This window comes from Zootermopsis nevadensis, unplaced genomic scaffold (assembly GCF_977971745.1).
Source record: "Zootermopsis nevadensis isolate Lab colony 2312 unplaced genomic scaffold, Znev_1.0 Znev_ptg000012l, whole genome shotgun sequence".
NCBI lineage: Eukaryota > Metazoa > Arthropoda > Insecta > Blattodea > Termopsidae > Zootermopsis > Zootermopsis nevadensis.
In genome coordinates, this window is record NW_028259144.1 from 7,733,515 (window position 1) to 7,751,815 (window position 18,301).

The 18,301-nt window shown below is 36.0% G+C and overlaps 3 protein-coding genes across 13 annotated transcripts in view; 2 read left to right on the forward strand and 1 right to left on the reverse strand.

The window, feature by feature from the left end:
* LOC110826849 (uncharacterized) overlaps positions 1-18,301 on the forward strand; it is a 102,222-nt gene that overhangs the window by 51,962 nt on the left and 31,959 nt on the right. For all 4 annotated transcript variants that reach the window (XM_087347799.1, XM_087347800.1, XM_087347801.1 and 1 more), the window contains exon 2: positions 6,657-6,758. In XM_087347799.1, the coding sequence (XP_087203925.1) occupies positions 6,693-6,758 (66 nt within the window). In that variant the 5' untranslated portion in view covers positions 6,657-6,692. The remainder of the gene's footprint in view (positions 1-6,656; positions 6,759-18,301) is intronic.
* On the forward strand, positions 375-3,384 carry LOC110826842 (uncharacterized). The gene has a single exon (XM_022057895.2). The coding sequence runs from the start codon at positions 596-598 to the stop codon at positions 2,519-2,521; it is 1,926 nt and encodes a 641-aa protein (XP_021913587.2). The 5' UTR covers positions 375-595; the 3' UTR covers positions 2,522-3,384.
* Ir76b (Ionotropic receptor 76b) overlaps positions 9,609-18,301 on the reverse strand; it is a 57,831-nt gene continuing 49,138 nt past the window's right edge. For 7 of the 8 annotated variants that reach the window (XM_087347809.1, XM_087347811.1, XM_087347808.1 and 4 more), the window contains 5 exons: positions 18,066-18,256; positions 14,000-14,099; positions 13,226-13,418; positions 12,100-12,283; positions 9,609-11,974 (listed from right to left, as the gene is read on the reverse strand). In XM_087347809.1, coding sequence (XP_087203935.1) covers positions 11,714-11,974; positions 12,100-12,283; positions 13,226-13,418; positions 14,000-14,099; positions 18,066-18,256 — 929 coding nt within the window. In that variant the 3' untranslated portion in view covers positions 9,609-11,713. The remainder of the gene's footprint in view (positions 11,975-12,099; positions 12,284-13,225; positions 13,419-13,999; positions 14,100-18,065; positions 18,257-18,301) is intronic. The other variant, XM_087347812.1, reaches the window with a different exon arrangement.

Consider the following 18,301-nt stretch of genomic DNA (forward strand, 5'->3'; position numbering starts at 1 on the left):
GCATCACGATTCACGAAACGCCTATTAGATTTCGTATTATAATTTTATAATAATTACGTGATATTTTATCCCTTCTGACATCTTGTAGGATATGACGATTTTTAGTTCTAAACGCCGAATTGTGCTAGACCACATTTCATTTTACGAAATGGTTTTACATAAATGTCCATCAAAACCGCACTGCTTCATGCAAGTAAGTGACATTCAATAAATATTTTCTCATACTAAAGTTCAAATATATATTTATAATAGTTAATTAATTGTAAAAATAATTGTTAAATTCATTATGATTAGTTTATACAGTGAGAATTTTTGACGAATGTGCCGCTAGGACTAGGAAATGCGGCAACCGATGATGCAGTGATCGCGCTTAGCACAATACCGTACGTTGTCGCCCGCACAGCCTCCAAATCTCCTCACTGTATTGATAATAATAGCTGTACAATTCGCTATGTTTGTTTTTTTCATTTAACAGTTTCAAATGCTGCGTATAAAACACATAAATTCGTGAATATTAAAAGGAATACTTTGTTGTATAAATAATATTTTTGTTACTGCTATATAACAGAAATTCTGGTCACTGCTGCTAATATGGATGGCAGATCTACACGAAGCAACACAAGTCAACCAGCAGATTCATCTTCTGGCAGACTGTGTCCTAAGGATCAGTGTACAGTACTTCAGTCCTGGACGAACTGTGGTAGTTTCGTCTGCATTTAACCACGAAAATCGGACGTTTCAAGTCACTGAAACCCTAGTCGACATTGAAGACATCGTGATGGAGGGTTTGAATCTTATTGGTCTCTGGCCAATTGCTGTATATCGTCCTGCGGAGGATATAATTGAACATAATCCTGATATCTGGGACAATACAAACGACGAAAAACACTTCAGTTATATCCTGATCCTGAGATGCCACGAAGGAGGTTGGAAAAATGTGTTGGATTACATGACGAAGATGATCATGCAGTTGAAGACTTCACCTGCATGGAATTCCAGAGGGAAATTTGTGGTAGTGGCTACTCATTGCGTTTCAAGTAATGTACAGAATGAGCTGAAGAAGATATTGGAACACCTTTGGGACTTCAATATATTTAATGTCATCACACTGTACCCTTCGGCGCAAGAAACTGTTGAAATATACACGTGGTTTCCTTACCAGTTTCCGTCTGCTCGATGTGGAAGGCTTTTGAATGTTGTTCATCTTGATACTTGGGTCAGGGAACAAGATACAGGGATCTTCCAACGCAATTTAACACTGTTTACAAATGGTATGCTACGTGATCTGCAAGGATGTGTCTTTAGGGCATCAACAATTAACTTTCAACCGTACGTAATTTGTAATGAAAATGCGACCGTCGAAGGAGGCATCGATGTTGAAGTCCTGAGAGCAGTAACTAAGAAACTAAATGCGTCTCTGAAGTTCCGAGTAATTTTAGAGAAAGAGAGAAAGGGGCAGATACTGTCAAATGGAACATGGACTGGGTTAAAAGGTGACTTGAAGTACGACAAAGCAGATATTATAATAGGATCATTTCTTAGTAATTTTGACGATCATGTCGAATTTGACGATACAAATACTTATCATACTGGTAGATTTACGTGGATCGTAGCTCGCGCAAGACCGTATCCTCAATGGTTAAGTATGGGCAGAGTTTTTACACTCACGGCATGGCTACTAGTCTTAGCATTTGTTTTTATTGTGGGACTTCTCATGAGGTACTTATCAAAGTCCACGTATTATAAAACAAATAGTGAATGGGGTATTTCAAAATGCATTCTGAGCGCATGGGCTACATTGCTTCAAGCAGGAATTCCCAAAATGCCTCGTAATAGTACCCTACGTGTCTTGTTTATTTTCTGGGTGGCCTATTCGTTGGCTATGAACACTGTATTCCAAGCATTCTTTACAAGTTATGAAGTAGACCCTGGTCTACAGCACCAGATTGATAATATTGATGAATTATTTAACGAACCGACAGTTTATGCATTTTCTTCACCATTGGATCGATTTTTTACAAATGATATGTTAAAGCGGTTGACACCGAGAATTCGATGTGAGCCCATAAGGTGCCTAGCATATGTGGCGACGGTTTATAATGCCACTACATTTGTTTCGAGAGTCCTCGTAGGGTACCATCGTGAAGAACAGATTAAACAAGAAAAACGACATGATGTGCATCCTTTTCGGGAGGATTCCTTCCAGATACACTCAATAATGTTGATGCAGAAAGGAAGTCCTTTTCTGCTATACGTGAACGAAATTATCAGAAGAATTGTTGAAGCTGGTCTATCTGATTACTGGAAAGAAGCCATATTGGAAGACAGACGAATAAAGGCAGGGGTTCTAGCACTAAAATCCTTAAAAGATGCATATGTCGAAATGAATTTGTCTCACATGCAAGGGGCATTCATCTTTCTTCTCATAGGAACTGGATTTTCATTCACAGCTTTTCTTGCTGAGATTCTGTTTGTGATGTTTTTCACCAAGTTTCGTATAAATAATTGTAAACTTCATTAGCAGTAATTAAAGTTGAATCAAATCTTTTTAAAACTGTGTTCATATTTCATGTTCATAGTACCGAAGTACCATTGAAATGCAAAATAATCAATAGCTAATTTAAATTTCAATAGAAGTCGTGACATCTGAAGATTTTGGTCTTTTGTATCTGTGGTGAAAGGTTTCCTTGGAAAGCGAAAGGAAGAAAACTACCAGCTTTTAGTGGAGAATCTTTTGGAAAATTAAAAGAATTTGGGATGTAGAATGTCATTGAAGATCCATTTTCTTCATTCACAACTGGACTTCTTCCCAGGGAACTTGGACGACGTAAGTGATGAGCACCAAGATATTCGAACTATGGAAGAACGCTACCAGGGAAGGTGGGACTCAGCTATGATGGGAGACTATTGCTGGGGTTTTGCGGAAGGAAGACACTACACCGCACAAAATAAAGTAAAAATAACTCGCAGCAGACTTTTTGTCTTTTGCTCTCATTTTTGTGTGTAAAAGTTCACTTAAATTTTTTCAATAATTTCTTATTTGTTTTCAGTTATGTTTTTATTGTCTCACTACTCAACCCAGATGAATAGATTAAGGATTAAGCTTTGTAAATAAACCCATAAAAATGACATTAGTAACAGGTTAAACTTTGTACTGTATACGGAAACGAGAAAAAGTAAACGTTATCATATCAAAACATTCTTACGTGTTTGGTGTTTTTCAAGGTCATATTTGAAATCAGCGTCCCAAAATTAGTAAAGAACACTGAACATTGTCCATGTTACCGGAAAAAAGTGAAAAATTGTAATTATAATTAGTTTCCGTTAATGGTACTCGCTTTATCACCTCTTCGCCTATTGTATTTGGATTTTAATGTTGCTGAAAATAAGATACGAAAAACAAACGAAAGAGTAGATGAATAACTTAGTATTAAGAAAGGTGGTTAGATTATACATACATGATCATCATCTCTCAATTCTACATTTAATTGTCAGGTATCATAGAATCAAAAACGACCTCATATCATCATTCATATCCATTACATTCAACCTTGAAGAGTGTTGAATTTTTATATCTAGAACTACACCCATTCTGCACTTGTTATCGGCCTATAATTTGATGTATCAGCCTACCTGTTGTTTTGACGACGAATTAACTGTAGTAATGGATGTCTCATGTTGCAAAGCCACTTAGATTAACGTTAAACATGACCAACACTATTAAGTTACACATATAAAAGTACACGCCTATTCAGTATCATAGTCGCCATCTTTATTGCTGCAATTACTGCCAATATTACTAAAGAAAACTCCCTGTCTATGTCAGAGTACCGTATTTTTGGTATCTCTGCATATTAAGTAATTTATAAAGGGCTGTGAAATAAACCCAAAGACTAGCATCTTGATTAAAATGAATTACGTAGACTCGGTATGTGTAAAAGTAGAGCCATCCCGTTATATGCTAATGTTGGCACTTAGGGGGAGGGGAGGTATATCTCCTACTAACTAACCCCTCGGCAGTAGAAGGGGTGACTCCGTGCGTTTGTGTACCTTTTCTGAAATGAAGGCATGGAGGATCTAGCAAACCCCACACGGGATGGATAATATTACTGTTGAATAATGCTGAAAAATCTTATGTTGTATATTGTAAACTATCATAACGTTCATATTAATATTTCGTGATATGTTTCGTTTTGTTGTTATTACACGTAAAGATTTCTGCGTCCAGATGTAAAAGACAAATGTAAATGTTAGGAAGGGGGGAGATAAATCGTTAATCTAGTGGAAAATATAGTCAAATGACATAAAGGCGAAAAATCTGGAAGGCGGTCGAAAATTTTGTGTTTACCTACTAGTCCACACGCGTCACTGCCCAGAAGACAAACATAGGCATCTTTACCGCCATGATAAACTGAAAAAGATGTATGAGGGCCTTACATCAGTGGATTCCGGTTAATTGGGACACATCGGGACCCTTAAGCTTTGTCCCAAATAAAAGGCTTCCCCGATTAACCGTTGACCCATTTAACTGGAATCTACTGTACATGTTACGTCATGTGTGTGCAATTTCGTTTTTTTTTATTATCTTTAAACATATTTTCGTTATTTGTATAACAGATTTAATAATTTATTTATTGAATTATGTTCTCTATATAGAACTACATTCTTATAAAATCGGTTTCTTTTTCTGACAACAGCCTGATATACTTACGTATAATTGCGCTGCGCAATTACACAGACATTTCTGTACATAGAATCTTACCGTTCCTTATTCTAACTTATAACTGGCTAAATTTGTACTTTAATTATATCTAACTTGATAAAAATATTCGTCTGTATTCCATAATTATACGTTATACCATTCACTTATAAGCTACGTCAACGTTGATAATAAAATATCTCTGTCTCCGTTCTGACCTCAAAAAGCTTTTCATGGTGTACAAAACACATTCCCTTCGTCTCTATACAGACGGCGCCCCATTTACCTGAAATCTTAGCCTCTCAGTTTCTTAGATACAACTGAAAAGAAAGATAAATTATTTCGTCACGGATCAGAACAAAGTGAAGTTACCCAAAAAATGTTTTCGGAACATAAGAATTTTGTGGATTCTGGGTTAATGGACTGGGAGCAAGCCAACCAAGTAAGATGTGCCATCATCTTGCCAATTGGAGTAGTTGCAATAGTTATTTCTGTTCTCCATAAACCGGTGATGTAACGTCTAAGTTACATACAGCACGCGAGGAGAGTTCTGAACATCATCTGCTACGGGCCTTCCAAATAACTGGGTGTTTCAGTTTCAATGCATTGCCTTTGAAGTTCACGACTTGCTACAAGTCGCGTAAATGTTACAGGTTCTCTAAAGATTTCTGGCGGTGGCTGATTTATTATACATGAATTATATTTAACAGCGGTCACTGTCTGAGGCGTGTTTGATATACACGACGTTTCGGGAATCAGCCCTACTCACAGCTGTCGGCATCAAACTTGGGATCGCTTAACTCGCTGCATCGAGGATAAACCAAGGGATCGAAAGCCTTATTCCTCCTGCCAAACACACTAACATAAAATTTACCGACTTACTCCAGACTCCTGCCAAATGCGGATTCCGCCAGACACCACCATAGGCACCGCCACCTTCAGAATTTAATATCAGTTTATTTCAGTATCGCAGTCCAGTTAAGTGTAACGGAAAGACGGCCTTGACAATGGGAATAAATTATATTTTCATCTACGTCAAATTTTCCTCATGGTTTCTGATAAAAATTTTGAATTTGTCTTATCTCCTCTTGAAGGCGAATTAAGCTATGTTAATTACTATCTATAATATTCGAAAGAATATTTGCAGGAGACACGAGTCAGTAATCCAAATGATATTTAAAAGTTTTAGTTCAAAAATCCCAGAAAACACTTCGTCATTGTGGAGATGTTACGACGGTACATAAGTCGATTTTGGTTTTCTGAGAGTAACTCCCTGTGAACTTATAGCCAAATTGAGGCAGTAATCTACTTGGAAACTCTGGTATGTACCTATAAGACCATACGGCGTTACTAAGCAGAATAATATCATCTAATTCAAAACGTGTTACGAAGATCATTTGGTAAACAATCTTTAGAAAATCAAGAGATGTTATTCTGATAACCAAATCGAAAGCTGGATGATCGATGTACCAATTTAATGAACACTGTCGACTGTTGTCTTGAGGGTTGTGACAAAAGAAAGTGTTCTGTGCGAAATATGTGGACATATTATATCTAAAGCTACCAAATCTTAGACATTAAATTGTAAAATATCTTGTCAAATTTTAAAATAAATATATTTTACTAGACCACCACAATATGACAGCGAATGCACACACACACAAAAATCTTTCACTATCTTTCACTACACAGAACTTTAAGACCCGATATTAAATAGAGCTTCCTCAATAGGCAAGATAATTTGCGGGGGAGGGGGAGGGGGTTGCGACGCCAAAAATTTCAGAACATACACACACAAACGTAAAATTATATCCAATAAGAATAAATATAAATATTTAATTATCCTTGTTCTTAATGGCGTCATTAAAGTTTATAGGGGCTTGAAGAACTTTTATGAATTATAGACCATGGTATTAAATGGAACTGAGTTTCAACGCTTTGATTGTTTTGTCTTCAGTGGAAGAGCCTTGGTTTCGACCGCGCAGAGGACTGGATGTGGAGGCCAACAAAAAATGTCCTTGCTCCTTCCAAGAATCGAACCGAAGTCACCTTGCCTGAGGTAAGTGCTGTTGTAATATTCATTAAACCTAGTGTGAATATCAGGCCTTAAAGATGACTTATTTTTATATCCCTATTATAGATAATACGAACATGGCTTCTGTGCGTTCTTGCGATGTGACAGTGGCTAAAAATCGGTACTGGTATAGAAGTTGGCATTTTGTGTGACAGTAGTGTAAAAATATCGATATAATATTTTGTATAACGTAAACAGCATAATCATATCGCAAAGCTAGCTAATCAGTGAATCTGCATTGCTAAATTTTTGTATGGATTATATCATACAAATGCCTACAAATTTTGTTTGAAATTATTTCTGGTACCTTAATAATTACGAACACTTATATTAGAGGAACTTGCACACATAAAATGATCATCAAGTCATGTAGATTATATTTTATATATTTCAAACTATTCTCATTGTATAAAGGACTATTAGATAACTTGAATTAAGCTACAGATGGTTCTCGGATCTTAACATTCACCCACCCAATGCGAGCCTCTCAGATTCCTCAGGTTGGAACATGGGCAAAGCGTCGGTTTTTTGCAAAGTTCAGGATATCACAAATTAAGGTTGTTTTGACGTTATCTGACAGGCGACTGAAAAGTTTACACATTAATAGTCTGTGTCTATATTCTACGCCATGTGTGTGTCAATGACGTCTAATAACTTCGTGTCTCAGTGGGAAAAAACGAACCTAGGCCAACTTCCGAACTGACATCTTTGCTTACTTTCATGAGACTAACTATAGCATAATAATAATAATAACGCTCATGTAAAATATTTAATGCCTCACGCGAAATCTGTGTAATGCATGTAACACGTATTGCAAACAAAATGTATTTCAGAAATAGCTGCTGCACAATGTACCTCAGGGGCAAGGTTTTTCTCAGGTACACAGAAGTAAATACCCTGTAAAATGGTGAATAGATGGAATAGTAATAATAATATGTAACTTACGTTTTTGGGAGTTGAACTGTGGCGAATGTCAAGATTCGTTTCGGCAAATATATAATTTGCCATCTTCAAGGTAAATGTACAGTGTTTGAGCGTTTTTGTAAACATTTATGGGCAGGCAGTAAGTAGTAAGTTGATAAGACGATGCTGAATGGTTATTAATTGAAAGGGTTTACTGGAATAAACAAAATGTAAAGGGAACAATAGCTTGGTTGGTTATAAGGATTCGGGGTTATGATAACTACAAATAGATTTAAATTACTTGTTTAAGATTAAAACAAGGAGTTATGTTGGAGATGTTGCAAAATCGATTTTGTAACAAGAAATTCCTAGGACTCTGTCCAGGAAACGGGTGAATTTGTTTGTTGGTTGTTTGGTTGAGGCAACGGTTTGTAATTATGTGACGCAAGCCTAAATTTATGTCACGTTCAGACTGGCTCCGTGAAATATCAAAACGGCGTGGCTACGCCATTATGCGACAGAAGTGTCTTATCAGGTGTTGGTGGTTAAAAATCGCCATCAAATCGATACAAATTTGATATTTAACTAACAAACGTAAAATTATTATTTACATTTCACACCATAATTCTCTGGACAGATCGTGTTACGTTAATAGCATACTTAACAAACTTAATTGATAAGATATTCGTTCTTAGTTGTCTTAAGATCTGGTTCAAATACGCAAGAATTTAAAATTAAATGTAATCGTAACTATAAATCTAGTTCAAAATAAAATAATCGATAGGGCTGCTGTTATTAATGTCGGATTCCAAAAAATTAAACAAAATAATTTAATGTTAAGTGTCCCGTGAGTTTTCAAATTCTTCCTTATCGCGTTATTTTTTTAATACTGCGTACTAACATGTATGCCAACATCTATAGTATAGGACAAAGAGAAAATTACTTCTAAGATAGTTAGTTGAGCTAGATATTAACTTTTATTTTTATATATAATTATTTATCTCATTACTTGTTCTTTTTCCATTTAATTTCTCTCTTGTTTAGATTCAAATTTTTAAATTCCCACTTCCAAAGATTTTAGACTTAAATAAAAAAAATGTACGTTTCATAATTTATTTATTCATATGCGAAATTTCAATTTTTCTAACTTGCAAACAATAGTATCAGTTTTGTACCAAATGTATATAAAATTCTAATTTCTACATTGAAATTATATTCGGTAAGAATTCATTTTTCCTGCCTTAAGTTAAGATAGAACTCTGGCATGTCTGATTCAAGCTTAAATTAAACTATGACGTAGGTTGGAAATGAATTCCAAATAAATTCCCTCCAGGATGCGCTGAAATCATACGCGAAATCAGTCCTTGGGATTTCAACGAAACACAGAACACGTGTCGGTGTAATTTACATTTGTGTTAAATCACTGAACAAGGCAAAGGAATGTCTGACTCAACGTACAATACAAGTGACCTGGTATTTTCCCCGACATTTCTGTGAAAAGTCTTTTAACATTAAAGATTGTCCATTTATTCTCTCTCTTCATTCCTTTAACGTTCAGTATAGCAGCTTAATTAATTGCTTTAAAGTAGTATTTAAATAATAGCTAAGAAAATGTAATTCGTAATATCTGACACGAGTCCTCCACAAGCATGTAATATTCCTACAAAACTATTTTACTACGTCATGAATAATTAATTGGAAAGGATATGGAAGGAAGTGGTCGTGGTCTAGTTTAAGGTAGTGAACTCTCCCAAGCATGCAACATGTGCCGCCCATCCCATCTTCACACAGCAAATAGAACTATTAAGTTCGAAATGGGCTTTCATGCACTTAATTCTTCTGGAAAAAAGACATCGCGGAGTTAAGTAATGGGAAATATGTATATAACTTTCTTAATTTCTAAATCTAAAGCTATGATTTCATATTACTTAGTACATTAACATAAAATATGTTTTTACTTTATTGAGTTTTGTTGAATAGTATTATAATTTAAATTATCTCTCAAACTTTATTGTACAGTGTTCAAAGAAACACATCGTTAACCAACACAACTGACATCAAGAAAGTTAAATAATAAAATTACAACTACCATGAATATTACATACGCTGTAGTGTGTTTGTGCGTTGTTGCAAATTTACAAGGTACCTTCCTTGTAATTTCCATCACAAATTTTCAGATAGTGTTACAGAGTAACTTACGACAGAATATGTTTGTATCACAGCATTGAAGCAGTTAACTCACAAGTTCTGGAATACTCGTGTAACAGATCATATTAACCAATAAAACAATTATAATATCGCAATAACATTTATAAATAATAAACCTCAAAATATACAGAACGAATTTAGGACTGAATACAATAATTACATATACGTGCAGGCATCGAATTCCACGTGTACCTGCTTATTAATTTATATGAATTATGCGAATTTTGTAAAAAAAAATTAAACATTTTGTTACACTTTAGCCAACGTATAGGAAACAGGCTGAGGGAGGAATCCATTGCCCTCGTCGGGGTTCGAACCTCTATCGTCTAGTCGACATGAGTCACTACGTCGACTGAGCTACATTTTATGAACTCGTATGAAAGCTACGTGTTTCGGACATTTAAAATTTTTAAATATATGTGATACTTAACATATAGTGAATATGACTTAAAGTTGTTATCGTCTGACTACAGAGCAAACAAACCATAAAATTGTCCAATGTGTAAGAGTCACGTGATTAATTCAGCCACGGCTCACAAATTAATACAGAAACAACAATAGAATAAAATTATGGGTGTGGGTTTAACACCGTATATTTATGGTTGTACGTTAGTTAACTATCAACAAACTACATAGCGTCACATCTCAGAAGACCATATTTCACAGCTGTGGGAACCTCAAATCACGTAACATAAAAGTATATTTGTATCAACCAGATGTGCAGCCATCTATTACATAAAAACAATAACATTTACCTTATAACATCAGGTTATATACAAAGTAAACATTTCATTTTACATTACTTACCACGCTTTATGTTTACCACATTTTAATCTCAATAATACGGAGTAAAACGAAATGGTTTCTGAATTTACATTTTAATGATAACCCTCTCGCCATCATGAATGATTAAACGTACAATCGATTTTCGTAAATAAAATAACAAAACAAAGAATGTTTTAATTTTACTGACACACAATTAAGAATGATTATTTGAGATTTCGGATATTTCCACACTTCCAAGTCGTCTTCTTCTTTTTCTTGAAGACAAATATTAGAAAAATTTAACTTGCACAATAGTCACGCAATTTATTTATTTTCTTATCTATTGTTTCTGCAAACATCCATTGATGCAGCCATTTAAAAGGTGATATATTATTCTAAATGTATTTGCAAATATATTTTGTTTCACGAGATCAATGAACGTGGTTAATTCATTAACTCGGCACAATATTAATTTGCTGCTGTTAGATTAATTTTATTAAACAATTTTTTTACATCCCTTTTTCATTTTACTTTAAAACATAATAGAAATTTCATTCTGCAAAAGAATTTCAAATAAGGTACACATATTTTGTGGCCTTCTCGGTCACAGGGTTTCTTCGAAGACATATATATTTTATTATTTTGAGATATACGAAGAAGAAGGCTCAACAGACCCAAAATTCTTCTGAAATATTAAAATTGTGATTGAATTTATTGTAATGTTTTATAAAGCCGACAAGTAACACAAAAATGTTACGATTGTGATAACATTAACTCTTTCAACGCTGCTATCCTTAAGATAAAATCATTTTCTTTGTTTTGTATTCCCATAGTAAGTAATGTATCAGAAATTGGTTGTCTAATGACTAAAACTGAATAACATGAAATGGCTGAACAATTTTTTACAACGACACTCAAAGATTTTTCTGGTACGTGATACCCGTCATTTGCGTCATGGAGGAAGTTAATATAGAATTAATATTTGTTATTAGTGGAAAACAACATATTAAAAAGTGATTTTATTACCAAAAATTTTTATGTTTGTAACTCAACCATCTATAAACTTAAGCAGAGTACTGAAACAAAAATGCAGATGGCGAACGAACTGGTATGATCTGAGAGTCACCTGATTTTGAATTTATCACCAGATAATCTCGTCCGTTGATGATCTGATGTTTTCCTAAGCCATGCTGTTGTTGCATAAGCACAGAGTAGGGAGGAGGCAACATTTCTGATTTCTTATAACCATAATCCCCTGTCCAATCGGCGTCTGAAGTCCTGATTTTGCTGCTCATAGAACACCTCTTCATAGTTGTGTACAGTACCTTTCGTATATAACACAAATTAAGTTAGATTCATGATTCATAAATTTATTTTTATTACGTATATTTACCGTGATTATATGAGTAAAATTTTCGAACATTTTATTATAACCTTTGCTGGTACTTACCTCGCCGATAAAGGCGACAATGCTTGAGATGAAACCGACTACAACGACCATGTATGTAGTGAATAGGTCGCCATTTCGTAGTTGTCTTTCTGTACTACGCAGGTTAAGGGGGCAGATCTCCGTAGGCGGTAGTCCCTGTTTCAGTAAGTGTTTTACGATGCCCGATTCCACCAGGGACTGGAACCTGTTAATATCCGGATTCCTTCTTATAGTTTATAACAATGATGATGACTCATCAAATAGAACTGCCCCATTTTAAAACATTAAGTGAAATATTATCATAATTTAGGTTGTGTTGATGGTATACAAACTCAAACACGGACGTGAATACACAAAGACGAGATAATTAAAAACAGATAATAATTTTATTTCACAAATTTAAAATTGAATCTTACGCACCACGAGTTAGAAGGTGAGGGTTGGGAGAGTTATTCTTGGTTGTTATCAAATTAGAAGGATGTTTATAAAGTGTACTGCACACGTCAGCACTTGTCCTGTTTACAAACCGTGCAATTTTCTGTCGGTGATGTGAAGTCATGAATGTTTTATGTTGTAAAATGCCAGTACGTGGTGTTAGGTGACGTCCCGTAAGCGTATAAAACCAAATTAACTGATGTTTTGGAACTGCTAACAATAAGGACCGTCAGTGGACGCGATATCGAATAAGTTCTATTCGGTTTACATGAGAAGTATCAATTTAAATAAATTCTTATATTATTGTTTCATCTCCTCGGTAGCTAAAATTACTAATGTCGTTAAGCCGGCGAAGATCACAACAGAAAACAAGTCAATTATTTAATAAATTCTTCTATTATTTACTTATTCGTAGTTTCAAATATCATTTCTAACTTCTGTACTCTAACGCCCTCATTCTGTGTCCTTCCGTAAATATGAGACCAAGTTTTATACCCATATTGAACAATTACAGTTTCATTTTACTTAATTAAGTTATTTTAGGCATGGGATGTAAAGATAAAATGTCTGTTTTAGCGATATTCCTCCACTTAACAATCACCTTGAACACGTGTACTGGATATTTCGCGGTTACTACAAGTCAACTTACATTACGTTTATTTCCTGTTTTATTATATATGAAATATATCAAACTTCGTCTTTGGAAACTTACAGCGGGTCGAATGTCTTCCCGAGAACGCTGTCCTTGGGATACGCGAACGCAATACCGTGGATCATGAAAGAATTTGGCGTGACAACGAAAGTGCATCGTTCATTTTCTGGAACGCTGTTCTCCGTCTTGGTCATGTAATCTCGGAACATCCAGTATTCAACAGAACGTTTTTCCCGAAGCAGAGGCAGTTTCTCTGGGGAAAAAAGTATTCAATCAATGTCGGTTTCATGTGAATGCCCAGTAACATTTATATTAATAAATTTCATAACAGTAACATATCTCACACAACCAAGTTATACAAGATGGCGCTCGGCGGAAAGTCGAATGGTTGACATGTACGGCCGAGAACCGAACTAGTTTCATTCAACTGTTTCCGAAACATAACCTTAAAATTTCGCTGCATATTGGTTCTTGTCACCACAACGGAATTCAGTATTTACACCGCTGTCATATTTAATTATGTTTATAATACAGGAAGACAAAAGAAAAATACAAATTCGGAAAATCCTTGGCTGGAACTAGTCCATGTTTAGTATGAAAAAAGAAGTTGGCTCCTACTCTAAATTGAATAATGCATGTCACATTCTCTTAACACAGTTGGTTCACGTGTTGTAACTCGCATAACAGTTCGATGTAATCAGAAAAATGACAAAAAAAATATAGGTAATTTATAAGTACGTTATACACGCTGCGTGTTCCGTGGGAACGTAAGAGCTTGATACCAATCTTCGCACTTGAAAGCTCGCAACTGAAAAACAAAATGTCCCACTTAACTGTTTTTCACTAGGGTGAATATATCGATGTCCGCCAGATCCACAAATCGACCTTTCCCGTCTCGGACGCTTTTGTTAAGATATTCGTAGTCTTTGTCGTTCTGCAAAGAAACGAACTGCGTCATAAATCTGCCTATAGCAACATCATCAGAGTTTTCCTCATGCTCTTTCAATGCTGATGAGAGTCTAACTAATCTGGATCAATGGAACAGATTCGTTCTTGAGAAGCTATTAGTAGCTCAGCTGGTTTAGAAATTCCTGTATTTTAGAATACTCAAATGTTCTTTACCTGAATCCAGAAATTACACACAGACGTTTCGTCAACTTCCACGTGTCTGAACTCTGCTATGTTCTCTCAATATTTTATTCCCTCAATGTGACAGGCATGAAAGTCAATGTCTTTTGGGATGTTGCTAACTTTAGTCTGGTATTAATTTCCCAATGTTTCAGAGGTGTTTTATGACTCCATCATCATGGCGAGCCCTAATGATGGAAGCAACAAGCACCTCTGAAACGTCAGCAAACTCCTACTACGTCCTGTTTACTTTTTATCGGCAATTAATCCACAACTCTCTCGCCTAGAAGGTTACGAAAAGTTGAAAATGTATGCCTTACTTAGGGTAAGGGTGGACATCTTGGAAGACGAGCAACTGAAATACTGAGACTTAAAATGGAGGATAATATCTTATGTATCCTATCTTATAAGCAATGGTTTCTGCTATATCAACTGAGGAAGGGCATATAACACAAAGATAAATTTTAAAATTACATACAAAATATTATTTCTTAAACATGAAAGGAAAAACTCATTTGGGACGCTCATACCCAGACGGAAGTATAATATTAAAATTGATCTGACATGCGTGTAGATTGGATATATCTGAATCAGAGTAGCTACCAGTGGCTGGTTCTTGTAAACACGCTAATAACCTTTGAGCTACAAAAGACAATATATTTACAAAACTTTTTCAATAACTGCACTCCATGGAATTTATGTCAGCTGGACTGAATCGTCTGTAGGTTGGGTCAAATTGTTGGATTTTGTGTTATAGAAGACAAGGACAAAGGAAAGATGTGAAGTTAATGCCTCGGGTCTTCGGAAACCGATAAACATATTGTAATGGCCCCTTGCGAGGATAATGACACATGTACACGTTGAAACGATCAATATGGGAAATAAAAGTAGCTCGGAGCACCCTAATCTGTCAAAGACACATGACGGCAAACCACAAAATTTCACCTCAAAAAAAGGTGGTACAAAAATATATATATAAATCCCTGCCCTATAAGAATGCAGGCACATGGAAACAAAACGTAACACGTGTTTAATAAAAGTATCGATAATAAACCAATGCGTGTGTGTGTTACGAATTATGACTAAGAAATATAAAATATTTAAATTTTTCTAAATACAACATAAGAATATATAATTTATTACAAAAATTCGCGGCACACAGGTTGCGGAACACTGCCGTTTGGGTTTCGATTCAAAACTATTTATTTAAGTTCTACTTAACGACGCTGTGCGTAGCTCAGACTATAAAGCGTCCAGTTATAGGATGATTAATGTATGGTCATGGCCTATTGAAGATATTAACCCCACATTCTCCTGGGGGTACAGAGAAGAGCTACGAAAATATGTCAGGAAAACCTATTTCTGTACCGAGATTTGATCCCGGTACCTGAGGCAAAGAAATCTTAAACATTCGGCCGACATTTTCGGTGAAATGTAATTGTCGTGGCCTACTTCAAATTAATAAACCTCCAGTCGAGTTGGGAAATTCAGAACCTCCAAAAAAAATTTAGTAATTTGTACTGAGGTTCGAACATGTACCTTCTCAAACGCAAATCTAAATTACATGTTTCTACAACTTGATTCTTAAGATAAATGAAGTATTAATTGCCGATTAGGAATCTATTTTTTCTTTCTATTTGATTAAGCGCGGCTTCTCCGTCACCGTATGTCTATCACACGCTCTTTGAAGTATGAAGCGATACATGTGGCCAGGACAGAAACTAATCTAAAACAAAACACTGCCACATATCCAGAAAATCATAATGCCTGGCCTTCGAACTGTGACAGTTGAATAGCGGAACGTTACGAGCAACATTCACGCGTCCTAGCACAGGATTATTGGCGATAGATAAGAAAACCGCACTAGTCCTGTAGAAAGGAAATGTTTCCATTATTAGACATCGGAAAACTCATTTTCTCATACACCAAAACGACACAAAAGCTAACATATGCAGACAAAGGTATTGTAAAACAAAACCAACGCGATCAATATTAACATGCGAGCTACACGTGACCCGTATGTACGTAGTGACAATGAAAAAGAAAAAAAACATAGTGACATCGATGCGTTTTAAAAATTAAAATCCATGCAGCGGGATTCTTCATGATAAGCTAATATTTCCTGTGTCCCCACGTTTTGATACCAGTCGATGTATCGATGTCTTATTCAGTACTTCTTTGTCAAAACGCATTGCTTCATGTTTCATAAACATCAGCAAACGATTTCGATGCGAAGTAATGTTCAATAACGAACACAAGTTGTGCTTGTAAGTACGCCATGTTGTAATTTGCGTAGTTTCTGCGTCGTGATCAGCGGCCTAGTAACATGGGTTACCTTTGACAGGAGTGTCGAGGAGGAGATTAGGAGAGTCTATTACGTGTGCGTGGATCTGATTCTCATTTAATTTTTGTACTGTAATACATGATCGTTGGTGGATTACGTTTTAAATGGTACATTCTGTATGATTCGACCCGTATCCTATTAGTTCCTTTCCACGTACATCATCGCGGTGTAATAGCTCCAGAGAGCCAAAGCCGACTAGCTGGCTGCTGTCTCACGTTCACATGCCTAAGCAGAGGTGAACGATCATCCAACCAGATCTAGGGTGACGTGCGGTCAGCTTTCCTGACCGGATTACGCTAACCATTGTAGCTTTCTAATTTCCTCACAAAGAGGGCAGTAAAATGTTAAAAGGTAAATTTCTTTGTGTGCTCAAATATCAAGCCAAGAAGACGGTCAGACATTAGACATTAGATGGTGAGAGGATAAATTTCACGCTCCGGCCGCATTATCCCACCCCTCGGTCCAATGGGTAGGAGACAGTGACGTATAGCCGGTCTGGTTGTTGTGCGGGACAACAAAATCGGTGTCCATGTCGGGAATCGCAGTAATAATTATAAATATCTATGTAACGCTTACTTCTAGTCAAATGTTCTTATTAAGTTAGTTTCGATATGTGAAATTGTAAGGTATCGAATGAAATGAGAAGATGATCTAGAATAACAAGAAATTAAACATTGGAAAGACACTGTGATCTACGGGCCACGTAGTAGGAATTGTTTGTATCGTAAAGTCTAGACTACGATGAGCTGGGCATGTAGATTAAATGGACATGACAAGGAACGCGTAAATATGTAGATGTCGGTCTTCTGAGTAGATGCTGGTAAAATACCTACCTACACGAAGATGGCTGGCTTCTTGGTTTAATCTGGTAGAAGTTTACCGACGTTTCAGAGTTCCTTGTTTCCTCCATCTACAAAGCGGTAAATTTCTGAGACGTCACCGGTGCTACAACCCACAAGACCGCCATATCTGTACGCACCGCCGTCATAACCTCAAATTCTATCTACCTGCACGTCCAGAAGGCGTTACCACCCAGAAGACCAACACTGTCATATCCAGAGTCGTGAGAAACTTAAATGTCAATGAGTAATAATACTTGTGTTGAAAACCTTTAGATACTGAGGATGAAATTGGAATGTAACATTGGATGGATCTTTGGGAATTTAGTGTTGAGGTTAAGAGCTCAATGTAGTGCCCAAAAGCAGGGATTACTTTTGACGTTCTTGAAACTTCGGATTCTGCTACCGTAGTTAGAAGCTCGTTCAATTTGTTTCTAGTTATAATGTCACAGTTACATATTTGGCTCTCGTAAAATTAAAAAAAAAATCGATGGGAGTTTTCTAACCAATATTAATAAACATTTCTGTATTTATAATGTTATTCATCCTCTCCTATCCGATTCAAACAAATAAAAATGGCGACATTCACCTGGACTACGTACTCCAAAGGAGATCCCCTGTGCGCTATCCATCCAGCCTTATTCTTCGCCAGATCTTTGGGGCCATCTATAGGCAGGGTAAAACGGGACAGGGTGAGGAAAGCTGTTAGGTTGGCCGTGTAGAACGACGTAAGAATCGTAATGAAGATCCACCAAGTCGCGAATAGCAGACGAGTCGAATCTGCAAGAGAACAAAACAAATACTGCAGCTGTCGGTTTTGTAAAC

Bases quoted from the DNA above. Each gene is read 5' to 3' on its own strand.
- LOC110826842 (XM_022057895.2), top strand. From the start codon at position 596: ATGGCAGATCTACACGAAGCAACACAAGTCAACCAGCAGATTCATCTT.